Source organism: Pocillopora damicornis, chromosome 8, assembly GCF_964200805.1.
Source record: "Pocillopora damicornis chromosome 8, jaPocDami1.2, whole genome shotgun sequence".
NCBI lineage: Eukaryota > Metazoa > Cnidaria > Anthozoa > Scleractinia > Pocilloporidae > Pocillopora > Pocillopora damicornis.
In genome coordinates, this window is record NC_142677.1 from 4,986,273 (window position 1) to 5,007,368 (window position 21,096).

The 21,096-nt window shown below is 40.1% G+C and overlaps 2 protein-coding genes across 2 annotated transcripts in view; one reads left to right on the forward strand and one right to left on the reverse strand.

Moving 5' to 3' along the window:
* The window catches only part of LOC113675019 (uncharacterized), a 121,878-nt gene extending 102,474 nt beyond the window's left edge, over window positions 1-19,404 (reverse strand). Inside the window, exons 1-17 of the mRNA XM_089214602.1 lie at window positions 19,121-19,404; window positions 18,500-19,033; window positions 15,375-15,632; window positions 13,857-14,495; window positions 12,952-13,164; window positions 11,870-12,210; window positions 10,806-11,040; window positions 10,134-10,349; window positions 9,143-9,364; window positions 7,213-7,758; window positions 6,196-6,408; window positions 5,029-5,438; window positions 3,860-4,019; window positions 2,565-3,107; window positions 1,453-2,010; window positions 987-1,306; window positions 105-336 (exon numbers count right to left, since the gene is read on the reverse strand). Coding sequence (XP_089070728.1) covers window positions 105-336; window positions 987-1,306; window positions 1,453-2,010; window positions 2,565-3,107; window positions 3,860-4,019; window positions 5,029-5,438; window positions 6,196-6,408; window positions 7,213-7,758; window positions 9,143-9,364; window positions 10,134-10,349; window positions 10,806-11,040; window positions 11,870-12,210; window positions 12,952-13,164; window positions 13,857-14,495; window positions 15,375-15,632; window positions 18,500-18,899 — 5,506 coding nt within the window. The 5' untranslated portion in view covers window positions 18,900-19,033; window positions 19,121-19,404. The remainder of the gene's footprint in view (window positions 1-104; window positions 337-986; window positions 1,307-1,452; window positions 2,011-2,564; window positions 3,108-3,859; window positions 4,020-5,028; window positions 5,439-6,195; window positions 6,409-7,212; window positions 7,759-9,142; window positions 9,365-10,133; window positions 10,350-10,805; window positions 11,041-11,869; window positions 12,211-12,951; window positions 13,165-13,856; window positions 14,496-15,374; window positions 15,633-18,499; window positions 19,034-19,120) is intronic.
* The window catches only part of LOC149041080 (uncharacterized), a 321,438-nt gene that overhangs the window by 206,518 nt on the left and 93,824 nt on the right, over window positions 1-21,096 (forward strand). The window lies entirely within an intron of this gene.

A 21,096-nucleotide genomic window follows, 5' to 3' on the forward strand; every position in this document is an offset into this window, starting at 1 on the left:
AACGCTCTCTCCTCCTAACTCCGTTTCTACTGCAAGGGGGGGGAGGAAATGAAATAAATCGAAAGCTTTCTTATTTTATAATTTATCATTTAATCTCCTGATACCTGTGCGAATCATCTCCATGATCATCCTGGCCAATTCAGTCGCCGAAGTTCCATCTTTTGGTTGTATGATGGTCTCTTTGTCAGGAGTTATAATTTCCAATTCTTTCGTATCGGCCTCTGTACCGATCGCCACCGGAATCACCGTTATCCCAGCATGCTCCAGGAGCTTGGCTGCTGTCCTTACGTCACCAACATTTGAGCCAGATTTCCTGTCCGTGATAACAACCAGGACCTGACAGAAAACAAAACAATAAAGTATCATTACGTGTTCCACAGGAACAATAAATTAATGAGTCACTGACAAATCCATGCTATTTCCATCCTCTTCGTGGTACAAAGAGTATTAAATTCACGTCTCTCGCACGGTGTATGATTTCTCAAACATAGGGTAGGAGAGGAAGATTATCGTGATTTAATAGAAAGCATCAAGAACTTCCCTTACGATCACGGATCCCTTAAAAAAAGACTATTACATTGAGTACAAGTAATTTTAAATCTAAGAAGTCATTCACGCGGGTGCAAACACATTTTATTTCTGAAGTTGAATCGGTAAGTCCCTTCAAATCTTAGCAGAGACGAATCTGTTCCCCATTGGTGGCTTTCGACCAGATTTTGATCCCTACAACGACAAGGAGTATTTCACGTTCCCTCCCCTTCCCCAAAACTCACGTGTGCCCTTTCACACTCCTAGGTGTGGTAATATGAGAGTTAAGTATCTACTCCAAGTCCACAAGCCAAAAGTCCTGTCCAGAGTCAGACCTTGAATTTTCGATACTGATTCCCGTAAGCCTACTGTACGGCCACCAAAATTATACGCGTGTTCCCTTAAAATATAACAAGCCTGCAAGAATGGATACTGCTCTTAGTATCACTTGTTTCTACCTTGCGAGCCTGCGGTCTTGCTGCATCAAAAAGTCTCCTTGCTTCTTCTAAGCTCTTGTCCAATGCCACTATCCCTGTTTCTCGAGTGACTGCATCAACTGTCCGCTTAAGAGCATCAAAATCAGATGGTTGGCTTTGGAAATCAAACCATTTTTTTGGTTTTTCGCCATAAACCACGACTGCATAGTTAATCTTTGACATGCCGTACATATCAGCAAAGGCTGTGATGGTGTCTTTCATCAGTTTGAAGTTAGTTTCGGCATCCGTGGCTGTGGCGCTAATGGCGAAGGCTACGTCCAAGGTGGGTACGTTTGGGATTTCTTTGAAGAGACATTTAACACAGAATATGAAAAACACGAAATTACTGCAATTCTGATTTAAGAAAATGCTCAACAGGAATTTACCAAATTGATTAAACCCTTAAAAAGTTCGTTCTTTCCAAAACAATTGACCCCAGATACATTACCTTTGAAAGCCAGATTCATGACCTCAATACCCAATTCATCTGAGTCATCCGTGATCTTGGCCGGGATAACATGGCGTACATCTGTTGCTATATATTTAAGCTCGGTAATGTCGCTTTCGCTGCCCAACCCAATGGCAATGACTTTAATACCCTTTTCCAACAGCTCTTTGGCAGCAGTTTGAGCAGCCTGATCATCTCCTGTCGATTTTTTGTCTGTGAAAACGACCAGGACTTTGTGTGCATTAGGACGAGTGCCTTCCGATTCAAACAGTTCTTCCCCCTCCTTGAGTCCTATGTCCAAGCGTGATCCACCGGACTCAGGGGTGACCGTTGCAAGATGTCGTTTCAAATCATCTCCTTTGGTAAAACTCTGATGAAATTCGAGGACAGTTTTTGTGTCGTTACCGAACACTTCGACCGCATGTCTGATCCGGATGACGCTGTACTGGTCGATTATAGCATTGATGACAGAATTCATCTTTTCAAAGTTCTTACTGGAATCTGAAGAAGAGACACTCAGAGCGAAGCCAAGATCCACCAGAGGCACATACTTCATTTCTGATTAAAATTAAAACACAATAGAAAATTCATTTTGCAAGGCAAAACTAGAAAGGCTTCCTGCTATCTCAACCCCCCAGGAAACAGTCAAGTTCCTTAGGAAAGAGATAATTACAACATCCATCAATAGAAGAGGAGGGTGGGTACCCTATGCCCATATAGAGGAAGGCAGTGATCTCCTCTGCAGCGAGGGGGTGACCATGGCAACCCAGACAAAGCTCACCTCCAGGCACCTGTCAACACAACTCCAACAAATTGGTGTAGGGAATAATTATTAACTTAAATTGTGGGGTGAAAGGGGGGAGTGGGGTAGGTGGGGGGAAACAAAACAAGCAGAGTAGTAAGGCAAACCGAGCAAAAGCACGGGACAATTCCACTGCAAACCTTTTTGAAGATCCCCCCCCCCCCACCCTTCCCCACATCTCATTGGAGAAACTGCCGCAGTAACTTGGCTTAACCCTTACCTTAAGGGATACATTGAGAACAGTCTACCCCCGAAGATAGATGGAGAGTAACTTTAAACATCGCAAAACTTCCTTAGGCAAGTTGCTCACCTTTGATAGCTTCTCTCATGATCCTGTCACCAAGTTGTTTAGGACTCTCTTTGGGGTCCTCCTTAACACTGTTATCTTTCATGGGAGATAAAGGTCGTAATTCACTCCTATTTGACTCCTCACCCATGGCAACGGTTATAACCTTGACACGCATCTCATGTAACTCATCCGCAAGGGGTTGAATTTTGGCCCTGTCCCCTGTCGCTTTGCTATCGGTCAGAATCACCAACACATTGCGACGCTCCGGTATCTCACCGCTGAACATCACCTTTGCACTCTCAAGAGCGGCTGCTAAGTCCGCTCCGCCTCGACTCCGCTGTACCATTTCCACGAAGATTTTTAGTTGCTCGTCGCTACTAAATATCTCTGTCAATTGGATTCGTGGCACCGCCTTATTGCCGTAGACAATAAGACCATATCTGATTTTTTGCTGTCCGTAAGAGTCGATGATTGAGTTGATTGTGTCGGTCATCCGGCCAAAGTAATTCTTAGAATTTTGTCCGTTTGCATTGATAGCAAACACCAAGTTCAGTGGTTCAATGCCTAGGCAGATTTAGACAAGCGACATTAATAAGTGTGTTTGTGGTCGTTGTTGAAACACTTATAGGCCTAGACAACAAGTAGTCCCTCCTTTTCGGCGAAGTCCGTCGAGCGATTAAAAAAAAATTAGCCGAAAAAAAGTATTATCTTAGCGCATCGCACTCAACTCTCGGAGTGAGGTACCTCACTCCCAGAGTTCTGCGCGGCACTGATTCTATTTTTTTTTTCTCCCCCGACAGACTTTGCCAAAAATAAAAGGAGACTGCATGTAGTCTACACTAGGACACGTGATTTCGAAGATAACCTTAATTACTGGTCGAACAGGACACTTTGAAGTTCCATAAAAACTAACTCTTTCAAAATGAGGCTACAGGAAAACTACTTTTTTTTTTTGGAAAAATTAAAAAAAGCTTCACAGTTACACTTGTTTAAACAGAAGAATCTCAGAACTGCAATGGCTTTCAAAGAATGTCTAATCAGCTACGGACAAAAACTTTTCGGAAACCAGGAGTAAATCCAGTTTGAAGTGTACTCAGTAACAAAACCTTTAAAAACATCAGTAACCAAAGCCTTTTTCCTTTGTTTGGGCTCGATTTCTGGTTTATAATTCGTTTCTTTTTATTTTGGTATCTTTGTCTTCACTGTTACCGTAGTGATGGTAGTAATGTTCAGTTTCGATGCTGCTTTTGTTGTTGCGGTCTGAGTGCCTATTGCGTTACAACTAACTAACTCTTTTAAACAAGATTCATCCATACCTTGACACAAATTCTTGGTTACTGTTCTCAAACTTCTTGCAAGCTGTCCAAATGATCCCATCTTAAGGACGTTTTCAGAATTCCCCATGGCAATAGTTTTCAGTTCACTTTCATCAGCCCCAGCTCCTACGCCAACAGCCAGAACTTGCACTCCTTTAGTCTGCAATGGAAATAACACTCCTATTCAGTGACTTAATCCCTCTACACCCCAATATCAGTATGTATATTCTCCATACTGTTCTCCATACATTCACTAAGGTGCTGACAAGGAGAATTTGTCTAACAATCAAGAGCTTCTTTAGTTGGTGATTATTTCCTCTGCTCTTGTGACCTTGATTTTTGGTTCAGGGGTGTTATAATATTTAAGGAGAAATTAGATGGTAGTTACCCTTGGAGGTTAAAGCATTCATACGGACTATCTCTTTATTGTTACCTAGTCTTAGCGCGAGCCAGTCGCAAGATAAACCAGGGTCTGATAAACCTGCGATCGACAGACTTTTGATCCCGTTGTGATTTTTTTACTGGTCGAGACGTTTTCAGAAGCTAATACTCTGGATGTGGAATTTATTTCAAGCTTATCAAATGTATTTTCTGCTTATCAAGAGGAAAGAAAAACCAAATGAAGAGTTGAGCGAAAGGAAATGAATCGAGTTGAGTTGAGAACCATCTTAACACAGCTTGAATGACAAGACTCTCCACGCTTTAATCCTATAACTTCAATATCACACTTAACACCTTATGATCATATATTTAGTTTTGAAAAAGATAGCTGACAGCAGTCAAAACTGTCAAAAGAAGAATGAAAACTCTCAGTTAAGTTGAGAGAAAAAAAAAGTAAGCGCAGTTACAAAAACCAAAGTAGTCACAACCGCTTATCAGAGCAAGGAAAATACCTTTAAGAGCCAATGAGGACTCAAAGTAAAAACAACCAAACTGACTAAAGCGCGGGGATACGTCCAATGATCAAGTCGTGATCGGTTTTGGTTTTGCATCTCATTGGTAGAGAGGGGCGCGAGTTTTCTAAACCAATCACAAAGCGAAGTGGAGGAAAACCAATGCAATCTGGGATTACTTTTGAAAATCAATTTAAATTGCTCTAATAGTAGCTTTTTTGTTTTGGTTTCTCTGTTCGAAATCACAAAGCTCTTTTAGCTACAAATTCACCGGACCTTTAGAGGAGCCAAAACTGTCGAGTAGGGAGCTGAGTCATCGCTGGTTTTTCCATCTGTGAGTACAATCAACAACTTCGGCACACCCTCTCTCGCTCCGCCTTCTTCAGTAAATAGTCTCTCGTTTGCCATTTTAATCGCTTTGTCTGTGCGTGTACGCCCAGGGTCGTAATTAATTTCCAAAATCTTCTCCTTCAGCGCCTGTGGGTTTTGCGAGGCAGAATTGGCAAAATCAAAGTCCAAGATGGCGTCTTGATTATAGTGAAGAAAGCCGAAGTGGGTGCCGTCTTTAGAAACGTGGAAGTAGTCGATAAGCTTGGCAAAGGAGCGTTTAAGGGTCTCGTAATTTTCCCAACCAATGCTTCGAGATGAATCCAAAACGACACCAATGTCCATCGCGTGAAAACAGGCTTAAAAGAAAGATGAAAGCATGGTAAGTTATTGTTTAAATATTCCCGTTGGACTCTCCACTAGATAAAGAGAAATAGAGAATAATAAATGGCTGCTTGTAGATAAGACATTTATCTTCTCGTATGTAACTCCATATTTCCCGAGTGAGTGCAGCGAACGAGTGATAAATCGAGTTGATAGCAAGAAAAGAAATTTCATATCTACAAGCAACCATGTATTGTTTTGTTTATGTACACTCCTTAGTTTTTTACTGATAAGAGAAATCGACTGTCTTGATGAGAGAAGCGTGAAAGGCGAGTGACATGTCAGCATCTGATTGGCGATGTCAAACACACGTAGGGTTGTCAGTTCACATGTTAAAACTGAATTGGAAAATGGAACACTTTCCCTTACTGGCATATTTCACTCACTGAGCGATCCCACAAAACTGAAGGTTCACAATACTGAAGGTTCACCATAAAAATAGGTCGCAGCAATACTCTGGGTTCGAGATGGCGGAAGGTTCAGGATACGGGGGACCGCGACAGACAAGGGAGTTCGAGAAACGAAAGGTTCATGATAACTGTGGTTCAAGGTGTTGGAGGATTCGCGATACGAGTGGAAAAGCTTAAGATATTAGGGGAGTTTGAGATATCAGGGGATTAAAGGTACGCGGGAGATATGGATGATTTGCATTTAAGGGTTAGAGGTGTAGAAGGATGGCACTAAACCATTACTAAAAATTACGAAAAAAAAATCGAAGGTACTTGTGTTCACCTCCGCAAGGTTTCTTGTCTGCTACTTCCACATCCCTGCTCTCTCGACATGCTGTCGCCTTCAGAACACACTCATTGGCATAATCCCGACCATCGGTTCCACATACGGGATCTTCAATTTTGGCACATTTCTCATCACAAGCGCATTGGGTGCTGCCATCGGCATAAGAGACGCACTGGGCATAGTGCTCACATACCTTATTCTCGCAAGGATCTACAGAAAGACACGGACAAGTGTAATGTCAGTGCAGTCAGATTTCACCACAGTGGTTTCTTGGTCAACACACCGTAAACTGCCGCTAAAAGGCCCTAGGCCTATACAACTTCGTAAGAGGTTTAAGGAGGGCTTATATCCGAGAAGGCTTATATCCGAGGGGGCTTATATCCAAGGAGCATTATTAGCGGAATAAAAAAAGTGCTTCGAGTCGAGTAATGGCAATGCTGATCAAAATACGTTTTTAATTTCACTGGTTCTTAATTAAACTTCATTAAATATCGAATTCATTTCACGCATTTGGAACGGAATTGAAAACTAACAACAAGAACAAAACTGGAACATAACAAAACGGAATTTCCGACTTTTCCCTTGAAGTTTATCTTTGCTCTCCAATGATCAAAATTTTAATGTCTAATAAACCCTTTATCCTCCATGAGTGACCAAGAGAGAATTTCTCCTTACGATATCAACAAAATATCAAGCATAGAAGTGAAGAGAATAAAGTAAAATATCATTAGTTGATTCAATACCAAATTCTCCAAATTTACATCGTAAGAATTGTATGTCAGACAGTAAAGAGAATTACTAATGAGTTCTTGGGAGTTGAAGTGTTAACAGCAGAGTTCTAATTTCTTAAAGAAAGGAGGGGGGTGCTTATAATCGGATGTCTTTTTTAAGATTACGGGTAGATTGGCCCTTAGTCTGGGGGAGGCTTTTACGCGGCAGTTTTTGGTAACAAGATAAGGGAATTAACGGATAACGGAAAATTACCGAATTATACAAACTGTCATTAAAACTAACCTTTTATAATCACTTCATATACTTTTGGCACCAAAGCTGGCAGTTGTTTATTTTGGTCGAAATCAAAAATATATTCTTCTCCAGAAGCAAAGACCAACAGCTTCCTTCTCACGGGATTTTTGCCAACAGCCACTGCTACTATCCTGACTCCTTGGTTTTTCAAAGGTGACGCAGCATTACGTAACGTTGCGTCTGCTTCATTCGTGCCCTCTCCTGTCAAAACAATCAATGCTTTAATCGCGTAAGATCTTATCAGCTTAGAATTTCCAAACAACTGGTTGTTTGCGCCCACTAAAGCACTTTGCACTCGTCCTCTTCGTGTTAAACGCAGCCTGTCGACCTTGTCTTTAAGGTTGTCTGTGTCGAAGTTTTGGAACTCGGCCAACAGTCGACCTGTGGAATAGTCAATGATGGCTACGTGCACACCAGGCGCAGAGGTACCATACGTGTCCAGGAACTGCTTAATGAAGCCCTTCTGTTTCTGAAATGTGTCCAAGGTAATGGAGCCTGCTCCTCCCAGAGCAAAGACAAGATCCACTGGTTGTTCTATATCAATAAAACGTAACAAATTTAGTTGATGAGAGTTACGAAATCGAACGCTGGTTTCGGGCTAACTAATGGCAAGAAGGTGGCCTAGTTTTCAGCGCAATGGAAGCCAAATTGAGAAGATGTAAGGGAATAGAGTCAAAGTGGTTACATAGAGGAAGAGTTTTTAAAATTTTGCAAAAGGGAGCGAGGGTTCGCTCATACCGCTGCTCTATTTTGCGTACCGGCGGGTCCGTATCGACGCGGTGAGAAGGACCGGCAAATGGAATGTCTAGCGCAAGACAACATTGATTCCACGTATATTCCTCGGATTCGCATATTTCAACCTTTAAATCATCAGGTTTGTACGCTGCCAAGTTAAAAATGCGATAGACCTCCAAGGGCCATTTTATTTTTTTAAAATTTCTTTTCATGTCGAACTAAGTGTGACTACTTTATCTCCAGTTTCCGAGGAAAGGTTTTATAACTTAATGAAAACGGGAGCGACTTAATTACAAAACACATTATAAAACTAAATTCTTCAGTTCACTTGAGTGTGAATAGCCAGATATAACATGTCGCCATAAATGACTCCAGTCATTGAAATGTAAAAATTTCGATCTCGTAAATATCTCCTGATTCCAGTTGGACATGACGATCTTTGCTACATGTCTGCGTACAAAACTAGACTGTGCACAGAGAAAGATAAAGAGGAGAAGAGTCCTTAGGTGATAGTAAAAAAGAAGCCCGGCTGTAATATAATAATCTCACTTCAGAGGGGGATCCACGAGCACCTAACCCCACCTCCTTTTGCTACACCCCTGAAATTTATCGCCACCCCTCCCGTATGGTATGCTGGTCCACTACAGAAAGGCGCCCAGAATTGAACAAGTTTCCTTGACAGAGTGGCGGTTTTCATTTATTCCCGAAGCTGGGGACATAGCGACTGTAAATGGGAAGTGTTTTCTTTTTTTCCAAAAAGGACTATCAGGCAGGCCAGCAAACTTCGCAGAAATGCGTGATCACACATCATCACGGTGAAATCACGACGATCAAATCCCGTTGTGAAACTTCCTCTATGTACTGAAACAAAACTCGGCTGCCAAAATATCAAACAGATTCCATGTCAATGTTACCGAGCGTCTGTTCAGTAATAGCTCATAGATGAGGTTAACATGTGGGGGCTGAGAGGAGATGTTACTAATGTTATTACCACATTTTGATGTCTATTGTCATCTATTACTGATCAGACCCAGGGCAACATGGAATCTACTTTTTTAATAATATAAAGAAGCAAAAAGCTGTTCACGGTGACATCACTTATGCATCTGTCCTTCAACATATCATAATTAAGAACCATCAAAACACGTGCATAATTTAACTTGTTTTATAGAACGCAACTTACGTATACACAGTCCACCATGCCGTACTCTGACCTCATGGTACCTCTCACAAGCAGCTGCAGTCAGCTGACAGATGTTATCGTACGACAGCCCGTCCGTGCCACACACTCGGTTCTTGGAATCACCGCAGGCATTTCGATCAGGACAGGTGCACGTGGCTATTCCAGATGGCGGCACCAAACAATACGAGTAATATTTACAATCCAGCTCATCACAACCTGGGTCTGAAAAACACACGACATGTGTTAAAAGGATCGTCGTCGTCAATTCTTGACCCGCATTTTTGGTTGTTGAAATTGGGAGGTTTCCTTTCAATTTTAATATTTGCTTTTATGACAGGGCATGACACCTATTCCCTCTTCTTTCACAGTTTTACCCTCCTATCTAGAGAAAAATAATCCAATTTAAGCTCTTTTCCGCATTAACCCTTACACATACGGCAGGCTTTCCTTTTCTGTAATACAAAAAAGGCTCAGAATGGCCACTTCGCCCGCAATGCATTCTGGTTGAGCGTGGTTTTTTTTTTAATCTTCCCATGAGTGACCAAGACAGAGTTCCTCTTTACAGTATTAATTCAACATCAAGCAAACAAGTGATGAAAAAAGAGAGAAATATTAATCAGGAGATCAATTGATTCACAATCAAATTCTCCAAACTAGCATCATAAGAATTACGTGGCAGATAATAAGGAGAATGTGTAATAAGATCTTGGGAGTGAAAGGGTCAATAATGACTATAACAAACCACACGGATGACAAGAAGGAAACAACATCTAATTTTAGCTAAAGTATCCGTTTTAATGTTCTCCGTCCTTGGGCCATCCTTGGCCATTCTTGGCTATCCTTGGCCATCTTTGGCCCTACTTGGCCTATTATTGCCTCTTACGTGTTTTTTTCATCTTACTAAATTAATATTTTTTTGTCTCCTTCCGGCTGGAGATAGTTTTTGCGTCAGCATTGCAAAAAAATTACTAAAAATAGGATATAAACTTACCAGTAGCACATCTTCCTGTATGTCTCGGCACAATCCACCTTTGTTCTTGACAAGCCACCATTTGCAGGGCAACCAGGTTCTTGTAAGTCTGACCATCCGAGCCACAGACTGGGCGGTTGACATTACTAGGCACCAGGTTGCACTCACATTTTGCCACATCACCTTTGACACACTTTGAGTAGAAATGACAACGTTTCCAGCGACAATCGTCAAGATCTGAGAAAGACAATGTAATACGAGATTAAAACATGGCAAACTTGACATGTAGTGAAACTTTTGCTAAAAATTGCTCCTCTCTCCTGCTCAATGAGAGAGAAACACTAAAACAAGACAACCAGTCAGATCTCCGATTTTGCGCCCTTTTTTTTTCTTTCTGGTTCTTTCTGGTGGTTAGATCAATAAAATATTGATACTGACCAATGGCCTGTATTATAGAGGCAGTTCAACTTTATAGTTACTTGCTTTTTTAATTCAAGCTCATGAGGTGCACTAGTTTGATTTCCAAACCACACAAGTGATCTCAAACAAATTACTAATCACTCAGTTCTATTACCATTAGAGGAATCTCCCTAAGGGGAGAGTTCCTTCAGCAGACCACTTCACTAACTTTGCACTTTTCCTAAATAATTTCCCATCAAAATAAGATCTTTAAAACAATGATAGACGAGTTACCTTTTAATATCTTGTCCACAGTTGGTTGTAACATCACTCTCAGTCGATTCAGTGACCCCACAGTCAAAATGAAGTCCTCCCCTGAAGCAATGGATTTCACATTGTCAAGTCCATTATCTTCATCTCCAACAAGAAGCACTACTACTTTGATTCCTGCATCCTTTAATGCATTGGACATGTCTATGAGGCCTTGAGGATAAGTCACACGACTTCCATCAGTTATCAGCACAATAGCCTGAAAGAAAAAGAAATAATCAGTAAAATAGCAAATTTTCTCACTCGTCATTAGCCACGAGCCAAAGACCTGCAAATAACTGCCTTCAATCAATAGCCTCCCCAAGTGTTAAAATGCCCCAAGTGTTAAAATGCCCCAAGTGTAAGATCTAAGAGCTTGCTAATTATTTTTTGTATTTATTTTGTTCTTTTCTTTTTTTCATACCTCCTCGTTAGTGTCTTTTTTTAAAGATTTTTAGCATTTCTCTTTGTCAGTTACACACACCGCACATTATTTCAGAGTCCTCTTGTATTTAAAGCCAGTTCCTTTAACACATAATCACTTTTTAAGTCAATTAACCAATAGTCACACTAAGCACAATTCTCTGTTTTAGAGGTCCATTTTTTTTGCGGTTATATATTAGGTGTTATAAATGTAAGCATTTTTTACATTTTTGCTTCATTTGTATTCATTGTTTGTTTACAGTTTGTTTATCTTAATCAGTCAAGTTAACTCTTTTTAATGTTTTTTGTTTCAACTTGCCACTACTGCTGCAGTCTTCTAAACAGTACTATAATGCTTTTTGCTGTTACCCCAAGCATTCCATGAAATTTAAACAAACTTCTAGGAAATTTCTGCATGTGGTATTGATTGACACACCTAAACCTGTTGATTCCACTGAAAAATTGAAAATTTCTTTGATAGCATTTCAATTTCTGCTATTTTTTCTTCCTAATTGAATAAAACAAGATGAAGGAAGCAGATTTTTTTAACAACCACTTGCTCTTACTAACAGCTATCCATTAAATTCAAGCACAAACTATACCAGGAAAACATGTAAATGCCATACCTTGGGGAACTGACTATATCTCAATCTGTTATCATACTCCACCCTATACAAGAGACCAGGAACAGAATCTCTCATTGCCTTATCCAGTGTTGTCTTTTTGTCAATGCTCTGCAGTGCATTGATATATGCAGGTAAGGTAACATAGTTGTAAAATGTTACAAAATCCATCTTTGCTGTGCCACTTAGATCAAACTTCAAAAATCCATGAGCTATTCCTTGTTCAGGGATACGGAATCTGTTTCCAAGTTCCTTGTAGAATTCTTTGATTTTCAGGACATACTTGGGCTCATTCATAGTCGCAGTATCAATGCCAAACATGAGGTGAACAGGCTGTTTTACTCCTAAAAGCAGATCAGTCTAATATCAAAGACCATTCTTATACATGGAACATGAGCCCTGCTCCCAACTGTGGCCTCATAGCTCAGTTGGTACACATGGGAAACACCCAACTAGTCTTCAGGAGGAACAGGTTTAAATCCTGAATTTTTTTCCTTTTTCAAGCTTCTTTTCTGCAATTGTTTAAGTTGCCTTTCAGCTGTAGTTATCACTGCTTTGTTTGGAAATCCATTTTAACCTTTACACCCCTAAAATTGACTCCCATCTAAATTCTTCTCACAATATGACCCTTCAATCAAGCATTAGGGTCATAAGAATTGAGGAAATGATCACCAACTAATGAAACACTTGATTATTTAACAATTCTCCTTGCCAGCACCATTGTAAATGGATGTTAGGATGTAAAGGGTTAATGAAAAAATGCATGAGGAAACACCAAGTCTGGGATAGGGTTAGGATTTTTTTGTAGTATATTCTCCTCTAACAGATTGTCTTAGAAAGGAAATCCTACAATTTATCCCTCCTGTTTGACCCCTGACCTCTGAACTCTCACTTTAGACATCTCACCTCTAAACCCTCAAACTTCACCAAAGTCTATCCCCTTGCCCAAACCAACCCCTTTCCCTTACCAATGCTAAATGACACTGAAATGAAGGTCGTATGAGAAAACGCCGAGGTTTTTAATTTTAATCAAACCCAAATCGAACCCAAGAGGGAAGAGAACGTAATTCTAATGAGATACATACCACATGCTGTCATGGTTTTAACTTTAATCGTTTTTCTCTTGGTGCAAGATTCCCTTTGAAGTTCACATTCATTTTCGTAAGTCTTTCCATCACTTCCACACACCGGTGAATTCCCTTTGGAGCAGTTCGAAGGACATTCACACACATGGCTGTAACCATCTATGGATCGGCGGCAAATAGAGTAGAATTCGCATACAATAGACTGGCAGGGATCTAAGAAAAGGAAACATTGAATTAGTTAGTACATAATAGTGATGTTTCAGCAACATCAAATAGAAAAGGGGATGATCGAGAAAAGTGAGTGCAGTTATAAGATTTTCATTGGGTCAATAGTATAACGTTTTAACAAAGAAAATGTACTTAGTAAAGCTGAAAATACAGCGTTTAAAAATATTTATTGCAAGATCTTTCCTGAGAGTGATTTTCTTTCTGGGTATGGTCTTTCATGTTTCGCAATATTACATCCTCTAATTCCAAGTTAAAAATTCGAAACATTTAATATATTTGATCAATCAAACCTGAATCCCAACAAACTGATTCGAGGATAGAATGAAGCCTCTCTTAAGAAAAAAATAATAAAACCGCAAAACACGACATTAACAAAACACACTGCCATCATGTACGATTTTTAGAGCTCCCAGTCTCTCTCGGGTTTCATCGGAAAAACTGGACTGGAACTTCAGTGAAACAAGGATTTGTCCGGAGTAAAGAAGGGTAGGTACATAACCAAGTGCTACCCTGAGCTACACGAAAAAAAAAACAGTTTTCAATGGAAATCGATGTTTTTTAAAAACATAAAAAACCGCATTGAAAAAAAAAAAGTTTAACCACTTACAAAAGCTTCGGTGACGTTACAAACTATATAATTTTAATTCAGGGTATATTAATGGAAGATATCGGCTTACTTTCTTCTTGCTTGCAGACAGTCTGCTCAAGTAACATTTCTCCATTAGGTCTACATCGTCCGCACCATCCTCCGCACTTAGCAGACACCATTGTACCATCCTTAGATTTTTTGTACTCATGCATTTCTATTCCTGGTGGGAAACCAAGCGCCTGCCACTCAGTAGACGACTTCAAGCGCAGGCCTGTACGAGTAAGGTCAATTTTAAAGTGTCCCCTTCTGCAGTTACCACCAAAATGCATTGAGAAACAGTCACCAGCTGTTCCGTACGCGATTCTCCTGCCGAAAGGATCCGACTTAGCAAACGTATAATCGTCGGGGATGATCGCCATTCTCGTGAGATCCACACGAACTTTGCGGAACTTCGTCAATCCGGCTTCGGTGTAATTCATAGCTCCGGGTTTTCCTGAACATCGATACCTTGCGGAGTAAGGTCTGTGAGGCAGCCTTTTGGCGTAAATATAGGCGTAATTGTTCTGAACTCCGGCTGGCAACGTGACAAATTCCTTGGGGGTACTAGTATTCATACCGTGACAATAGACTTTCATTGGCGTGTTACACTTTGAACGTACATATATGAGGTATTCACCATCTGTGGCGGCGACACCGGCGTTTTTCAACCCAAGACAACTCGTGGCACCTGCAAAGTTCAAAGGCGAATAACAACTACTCTATAAATAGTTTTCTTGCAATGGTAGAACCCCGCTAACTCAAACTCCTGAGGGAAACAGAAAATGGTTCGAATTAGCGACGGTTCGAGTTAGCTAGCAAATGACAGAAAAATGTGTCAAGGGAAATCGGATCTTGTTAAAGTTACCAGGGGCTCGAGTTATGGGAGTTCTACTTAGAGGGCTTCCACTGAAGTCATTTTTGGCTATGCCACACCCAAGAAAATTCCTCTGGCCTTGAAATTCTGCGAGTAAAGAAGGAAGCCTACAACTTATTTGTATATCGTCCTAATATCACATCTGAGCATTTCGAAGCTAGCGGTAGAAAAAGGTCGATGTTGATGCCTACACTGTTTCATGGCCCCTTTAAGATGAAAATAAGTCGGCAACAGCTGTAGAGATTCATTCCCGGGTTCTTCCAATTAGTATTAAGAGATTATAATCTCTTACTGCTACGTATGGAGGGTGAAAACCTGGGAAGAAATCACTCTTTAATGTGATTGTGGGACTTAATAACCAAGATGAAACTACTTCCATTTCATTGAGCTAATCCTGGGCTAAGGAATGATATAAAGATTTAGCCAGCCTTAAACGGGGGCTCGAATTGCTTAAAATTCTGATGCCCTTTGGTGTGATAAAATTTCCCTGAAGTTGCATTGTCCGACGTCGTTTCTTCCAGCTTCTCGCCTACGCGAAATGCAATTTTCATACAGATGTAAACCGTCAAGTCACGGCGTGTTTTTCCCGAGGTTGATCAACTTTTTCTTAGGTAGGGGGCTCCGCTAACGCGCTTCAAAGGGAAGAGCTCCTGCATCACGAGCCTCGCACCATGTACCAGCTCTCATACTTACCACACTTCCCGTAACGAAGTCGCGTGATATCCCTCTGATACTGACAGCTAGCCGCTCTCATGAGGCAAGGGTTGTTGTACGTCTTACCATCAGTTCCACAAACTGGATCATACTGTCTGGCACAGTATATCCTGCACAGACACTGAGAACGCCCGTTGGAATCTTCTTCGCACACTCCGCCATATCGACAGTTACTCTCGTTGCATGGTTCTATCCCTTGTTGGAAAGCTAACAATTTGCCGTTGTCGAAAGAATCATCTGAGAATAAGAAAATTGTACATCATGCATCAGAAAAACTACCCTGGCCACCCCTGCCATGTTGCATCTGGCTTGTATAACTCGATATAATCTCTCTTGACCGTTCGAAAAGGCGCGAATCATACCATAAACTGTTACTAATAACCACGCCCATTAAACTTAAAACATTCTTGGGCTGCCCTACTCGGGCTTTCCCTAAGTGAAATTTTATAACGTAACTTCCCCATTAGATTTATCATGATGTTTCAAAGAATATTGAAAAACTAAAAAATGAAAACGTATATTTAGATCAAAACTGCCATGGCTCGTTACGAGGGACTTAATTTTTGTTTAGTCTGGTTATCAGCTTTCTTGGACTTAACTACCCCTCCTCACCGTCATTAAACCCACGTACATCCCCTCAGGAAGTAATTTAAGGCCCGGCAGTTATGTGTACACGCAGCAACTGATTACCAATCACCTCTCCTTAATAAAAAAATATTACCACCACAGCTTATCGGGGCATGATAAGCTGCAGTCTCTCATTATCAACTATCTGCGCGCACGCAACGCTTGGTTCAGTCCGTGTAAAAATTTGCCTTGGATAAAGCTATGATTTCTAAAAATAAACTAAGTACTGTTTATGTAAGATTTCCATCGCAAACTGCACAGTCATTTTTGAGCTTCCGTGCTCGCGCCTGAAAGGTGAAAAGTGTACGTTTGGTTCAAAGGCGACTTTACGATAAACCATGAGAGGGGTCTCTTACTTAACGGTGATTTACATTACGCACATAGAACATAGACATAGGCAGGTCAAGGAAAATAATAATAAGAAACATTCGATATTGTTCAGCCTGGTTTCGAAAAGAAACCCTTCGTTTCAATGGAATGATTTTCTCTTTTGCCGAAACTGAGTTCACTCCGCCGCTGAGTTTAGTTAAAAAAAGTAGGAGCTAAGAGGATTATGTATTTGCGCGCAAGTTTTGCTTTTTTTAAACACGATTGATGCTTACCACCACCAGAGGAATTAAAACATTCATGTTAACACGACTTATCGTCGGAAGGACAAAAAATAAACAAAGATAATTTTAAGATATTGTTACAGAAGAGGTGAAATGAGATTAGGAATATCTTTTTGCGTGTGGATAGCACGGCGGCATTTCAGAAGATTAACAAAATTTAACACTAACTGTGTTTTATATACCACCCCCGTAAGGCTTAAAGTCTGTTTTAGTCTCAAAAGCGCTTGATCAGGTCTGATCTCTAATGACAAGTTTAAACGCTGCAATTACGGAGGACTTTGAATCAAAAAGAATATATAATCCTGGCATGCAACCCTTAGACTGTTCTCCCTGACTAGAATCTTCGCTGAGAAAACGTGCGAAAAAAGGCAATCTGAAGTTTTCTGTATCACGCAAATGAGGATCCTGTGTTCAAGATATGATCTGTGCGCCAACAAGCGCACGTCAAAATTTCTATTTTAGAAAGAAATTTTATTATATTTTTCTGCATCACAAAGTTTGAAACGATGGCTTCAAAATGGCTTTTCAATATTTAATTTGACATAAATAAAAAACAAACCGTGATCCTAATCTGACCCACCCATTTCCTAAGCCTCTTATCCCATACACACACGTCTTTGGTCTCGTTCCCAGATCGCATTGTAACTTACCTGGTCACAAAGCGGGAAAGAGGGGGGGGGGGGGGGACTTCATACGCGCTTCACCTCTGTTAAGAATTTTTTTTAATGTAAACAAGGCAGGAAAGACAGCACGTTTCCCGTTTCACGCTTATTTTTATCCTCTTTGCATGAAATTTATAGCCTGAGGCAAAAAAAAAAAAAAAAAATTGAGACCTGTAAGTAGCTGAGCACTTCACGTTCATCGGCAATCTGTAAGAATGTACTGAGTTTGTTCAAGCAATACAGAAATTATTACGTTTCCTTACAACAAAAATTTTGAAACCTCTCAAAAAGGATGCAATCAGCGAGAGGCTTTTAGAATGCAAATAATGTGTACCTGATCAAATGAATAATTCATAGCGTGATGCAATATCAATTGTACCTTCACTTCCGGCGAGATTTCCTAATATTCTCAAATGTCCATATCTCAATTTTCCCAATGTTTAAAGCAAAGGTCATCTTTCACATTGATGCATATGTAGTTATATATTTATTTTGTCGTTAATTCTGTATTTTCGTTTCTGCTTCCGAAGGCACGTTGCATTACTATACAGTAACTGCGACAGTTAATTAATCACTCATTATTTGAAGACTTTGAGAAAAAAGTGTAATATTTTGTTACTATATTTCATATGGTGGAAGTCACAAGATTTGACCGATGCAGCCCTAAAATTTCCAATATTCTTAACAACCAAGAAGCCACTGTAATTTCCGATCAAACCTTCAATCCCTTAGCCGCTGCCATTCATCATATGCCAAGTTTCTCAGTTTCCGTTTTAAAAGAACTCTATCAACGACGATAGACTGAACGACTCATTCAAAGTTATCCATAATTTGCGGATTGGGTGCAGTCGCCCTTTATAGTCAGTCCCTGACCTCTTTCGCTGAATCATGTAAGGATCAGTTACTCACAGGGTACATAAACATGCGTCTCCAGATTAAAACTTTTTGGTTTTTTCGTGCGACCTTTTTGGCAATGTTTAAAAAAATCGTAACCAGACAAAATTTTAAAAAACTATCATTTTTGAAACAAAGTTCGAACGTGGATGAGTAAGGAATAAGGAATGAAAAATTTTGAATGCAATGTAATAAAATTGGGCGAAGGTTATCTCTCACATTCGATATTACATAAGTCAACAGCGCATAGCCGTGTTATTTTAGTGAAATCGCATACCAATGCGCGAGGTATTCTATTAGTATTCCGTACCTGGGAGTGCTCTGAGGACTTCATCTATCATATTCATCGTGACAGGCAAAGAAGCAACTGCGGTCAAAAATCCGCTGGAGTGCCGTTTAGCAACCCAAAGTCTCACGTCTTCCAGTTTGTGTCGGTGATCACAAGATGACGCTCTTTCGATGGCATTTATATCGGAAACGCTACCTAAATGCGCGTCCCTGCGAAATACATTTCGCACGTAAACTCGAGCTGTTATGTGGTTATTTTTCTCAAGAAACAGTCTCGTTATTTCTCCAGTAAATGCTACATAGCCCTTTCCAGTAAATTTTGGTGGCTGACAGGTTCTTGATGTAAAATCACCGTTTGCGGCAAAACAGACCGTCCTTAAAGTACAGAATACTGCAAGAATTCTTAGAAAAATCCACTCCATTGTAGTTCTGTACTTTTTGTCCTGGTTCTTACAGCATTTCTGCCTAATCCGCTTGATAGTTCATGCAAACACAAGCACGACAAACTTGTACGGTTCGCTGTAATTCCAGCAGTGTCGGATCTGTTACAGACACGCTACAAAAATAATTGAAAACAATAATATGAATGTGGCTAATTAGGGCTGGTTGCAAACAATGGAGGAACTACTGAAAGACCACAAACCTTTTGTGAGGGAAAACTGATTGTGTAAACGATGATCCCGCAATGAAGACAAGCTTAGAAAAGCTTAAAAAAGTTGTCCTGTCGCGATGCAAATGGTACAGTTGAAAAATTTAAAGAAGTTGTAAACCTTGAAATATTTCAATTCTTCTACCACGCGTGGCTGTAGGAGAATATTCCCAGAAGAAGGCCTTTGTGATCGGATAAAACCGGCTCAAGGCAGTTTGCAAGAAAGCTAGACTTTGTGGGAATAATTACTGAAAGAGTCGGTGGGATTTTAATGAAATATTATCTGTTTTCACAGCTTGATCTGTCAAATATCGCTGCGATAAAAGGTAGCGAAAGATCAGTAAACCATTGCCAAATAGTATTTCCTTTACGCGATGAAACCCAGGTATACAAACAGGATATTTTTAGAATATAAGGAGCTTTTAAACGTTACATGAGAGCAAAGTGTTTTAAAATCGAGATCTTGGATAGAAAAGGATTCAGCTAATTTTTATTAATCGTTTGAGCCTTGTCAGTGATTTGAATGGATCCATGGTTATTTGGATCAACTTTAAAAAGAGCTGAATGTTTCTGAATTTCTTATAGGAAAAGCATTTTGTCCATCAAAGACTCGTCAACTTAAAAAAAATACGATTACAGTAAAAATAACTCGCAACTCCAAGAAAACCAAACATGACCCATCGTTTACGATTTTATCGTTGGCAAGACTCCCGGAAGGGTGATGTAAGACTATATCGCTCTTGAAATTGCATTTAACGAAACGATCAAGGCAGTTGATTTTCATAACAAACGTGATTTTTATTTATTTAAGTGTCTCAAGAGATGTGTTCCTCTCAGACATAAATTGGCTATTTTTTCTGTAGTCTCCTTCAGGTTCAATGCCGTTTTGTAATTGATGTCACGAAAACCTTGTTGCGTGACATTCCAGAGGGATTTGAAGTATTGCTCCGTGTTCGTACCGTAAGGGTATTTTATCTGAATTCCTCGTGGAAACCGCGAAAATCTTATGAAAATCTACCCACAATCCCGGCCATAAATTTGAAAGCAGAACTTTCTGAAAATTTTTCTATCGTTGATAACCTTTACGCGGTAGCAAAATAACCAATTAAGAAAATTAATACTCCCTGGCCAAAATACCGAAGGTCTATACTGAGAGAAATCATCAGAAAACACCTTCTGATGTGTCACTTGGCTTATGTTTTGAATGACTACAAATTTTTAATACTTGTTCGTTTGTTTTACATCACACAAGGAGTTCCCATTATAAATCAGGCAATATGATACTGATTCAAGTACTTTGTTGTCATAAACCTCACACTCCGAAATTAAGATCACAATCTGGTTTCAATCCAATTTGGAATTGCTCCGTTCCTTTAACAGTTTCCAATTCTGCTCAAAGTTTAAATTTATTGCTAAAGAATTTATGTTTATTTTTACCAAAACGTACTGAAAAGAACTTGTAGGATTTTGTAGCAAATTGCACTAAGATCAGACGAAACGTCGTTGTCAAATCTGAATAACACGAACGAATGCCAAACGGTTCTCCATCCAAGTTGATGTGGGCATTTGTTAGCATTAAAAGCCCATGTGTTGAAAAAGTATCCAGTCATGACAAGACTTGAGCCAATTTTAAGAATTGACATATCTTCCCACGCGCAACACGTTCCCAAAACCTTAGCAGAACTTTCCATGACCTTCAAAGGAAATCAAGGGCGCTTATCAATCACGCGAGGGTACCACCCGCTTTGAGAAAGACGACACTTCCTTATCAGCGAGGGTTTAAAAATAGATTGCGTGTCATTGCGCTTCTCGATTAACCGTTCTGTGGCCAAAAACCAAAGAAATCACGTCTGCCATTCAAAACAGAGGTATGTTTCACAAGGAGCCTATGAAAACTGAAAAACGGTTCACGTGAACGGCATAAGGAGCAGGTAGCCGCTTGATCGAATAGCGTTTCTCTCCCTTTCACG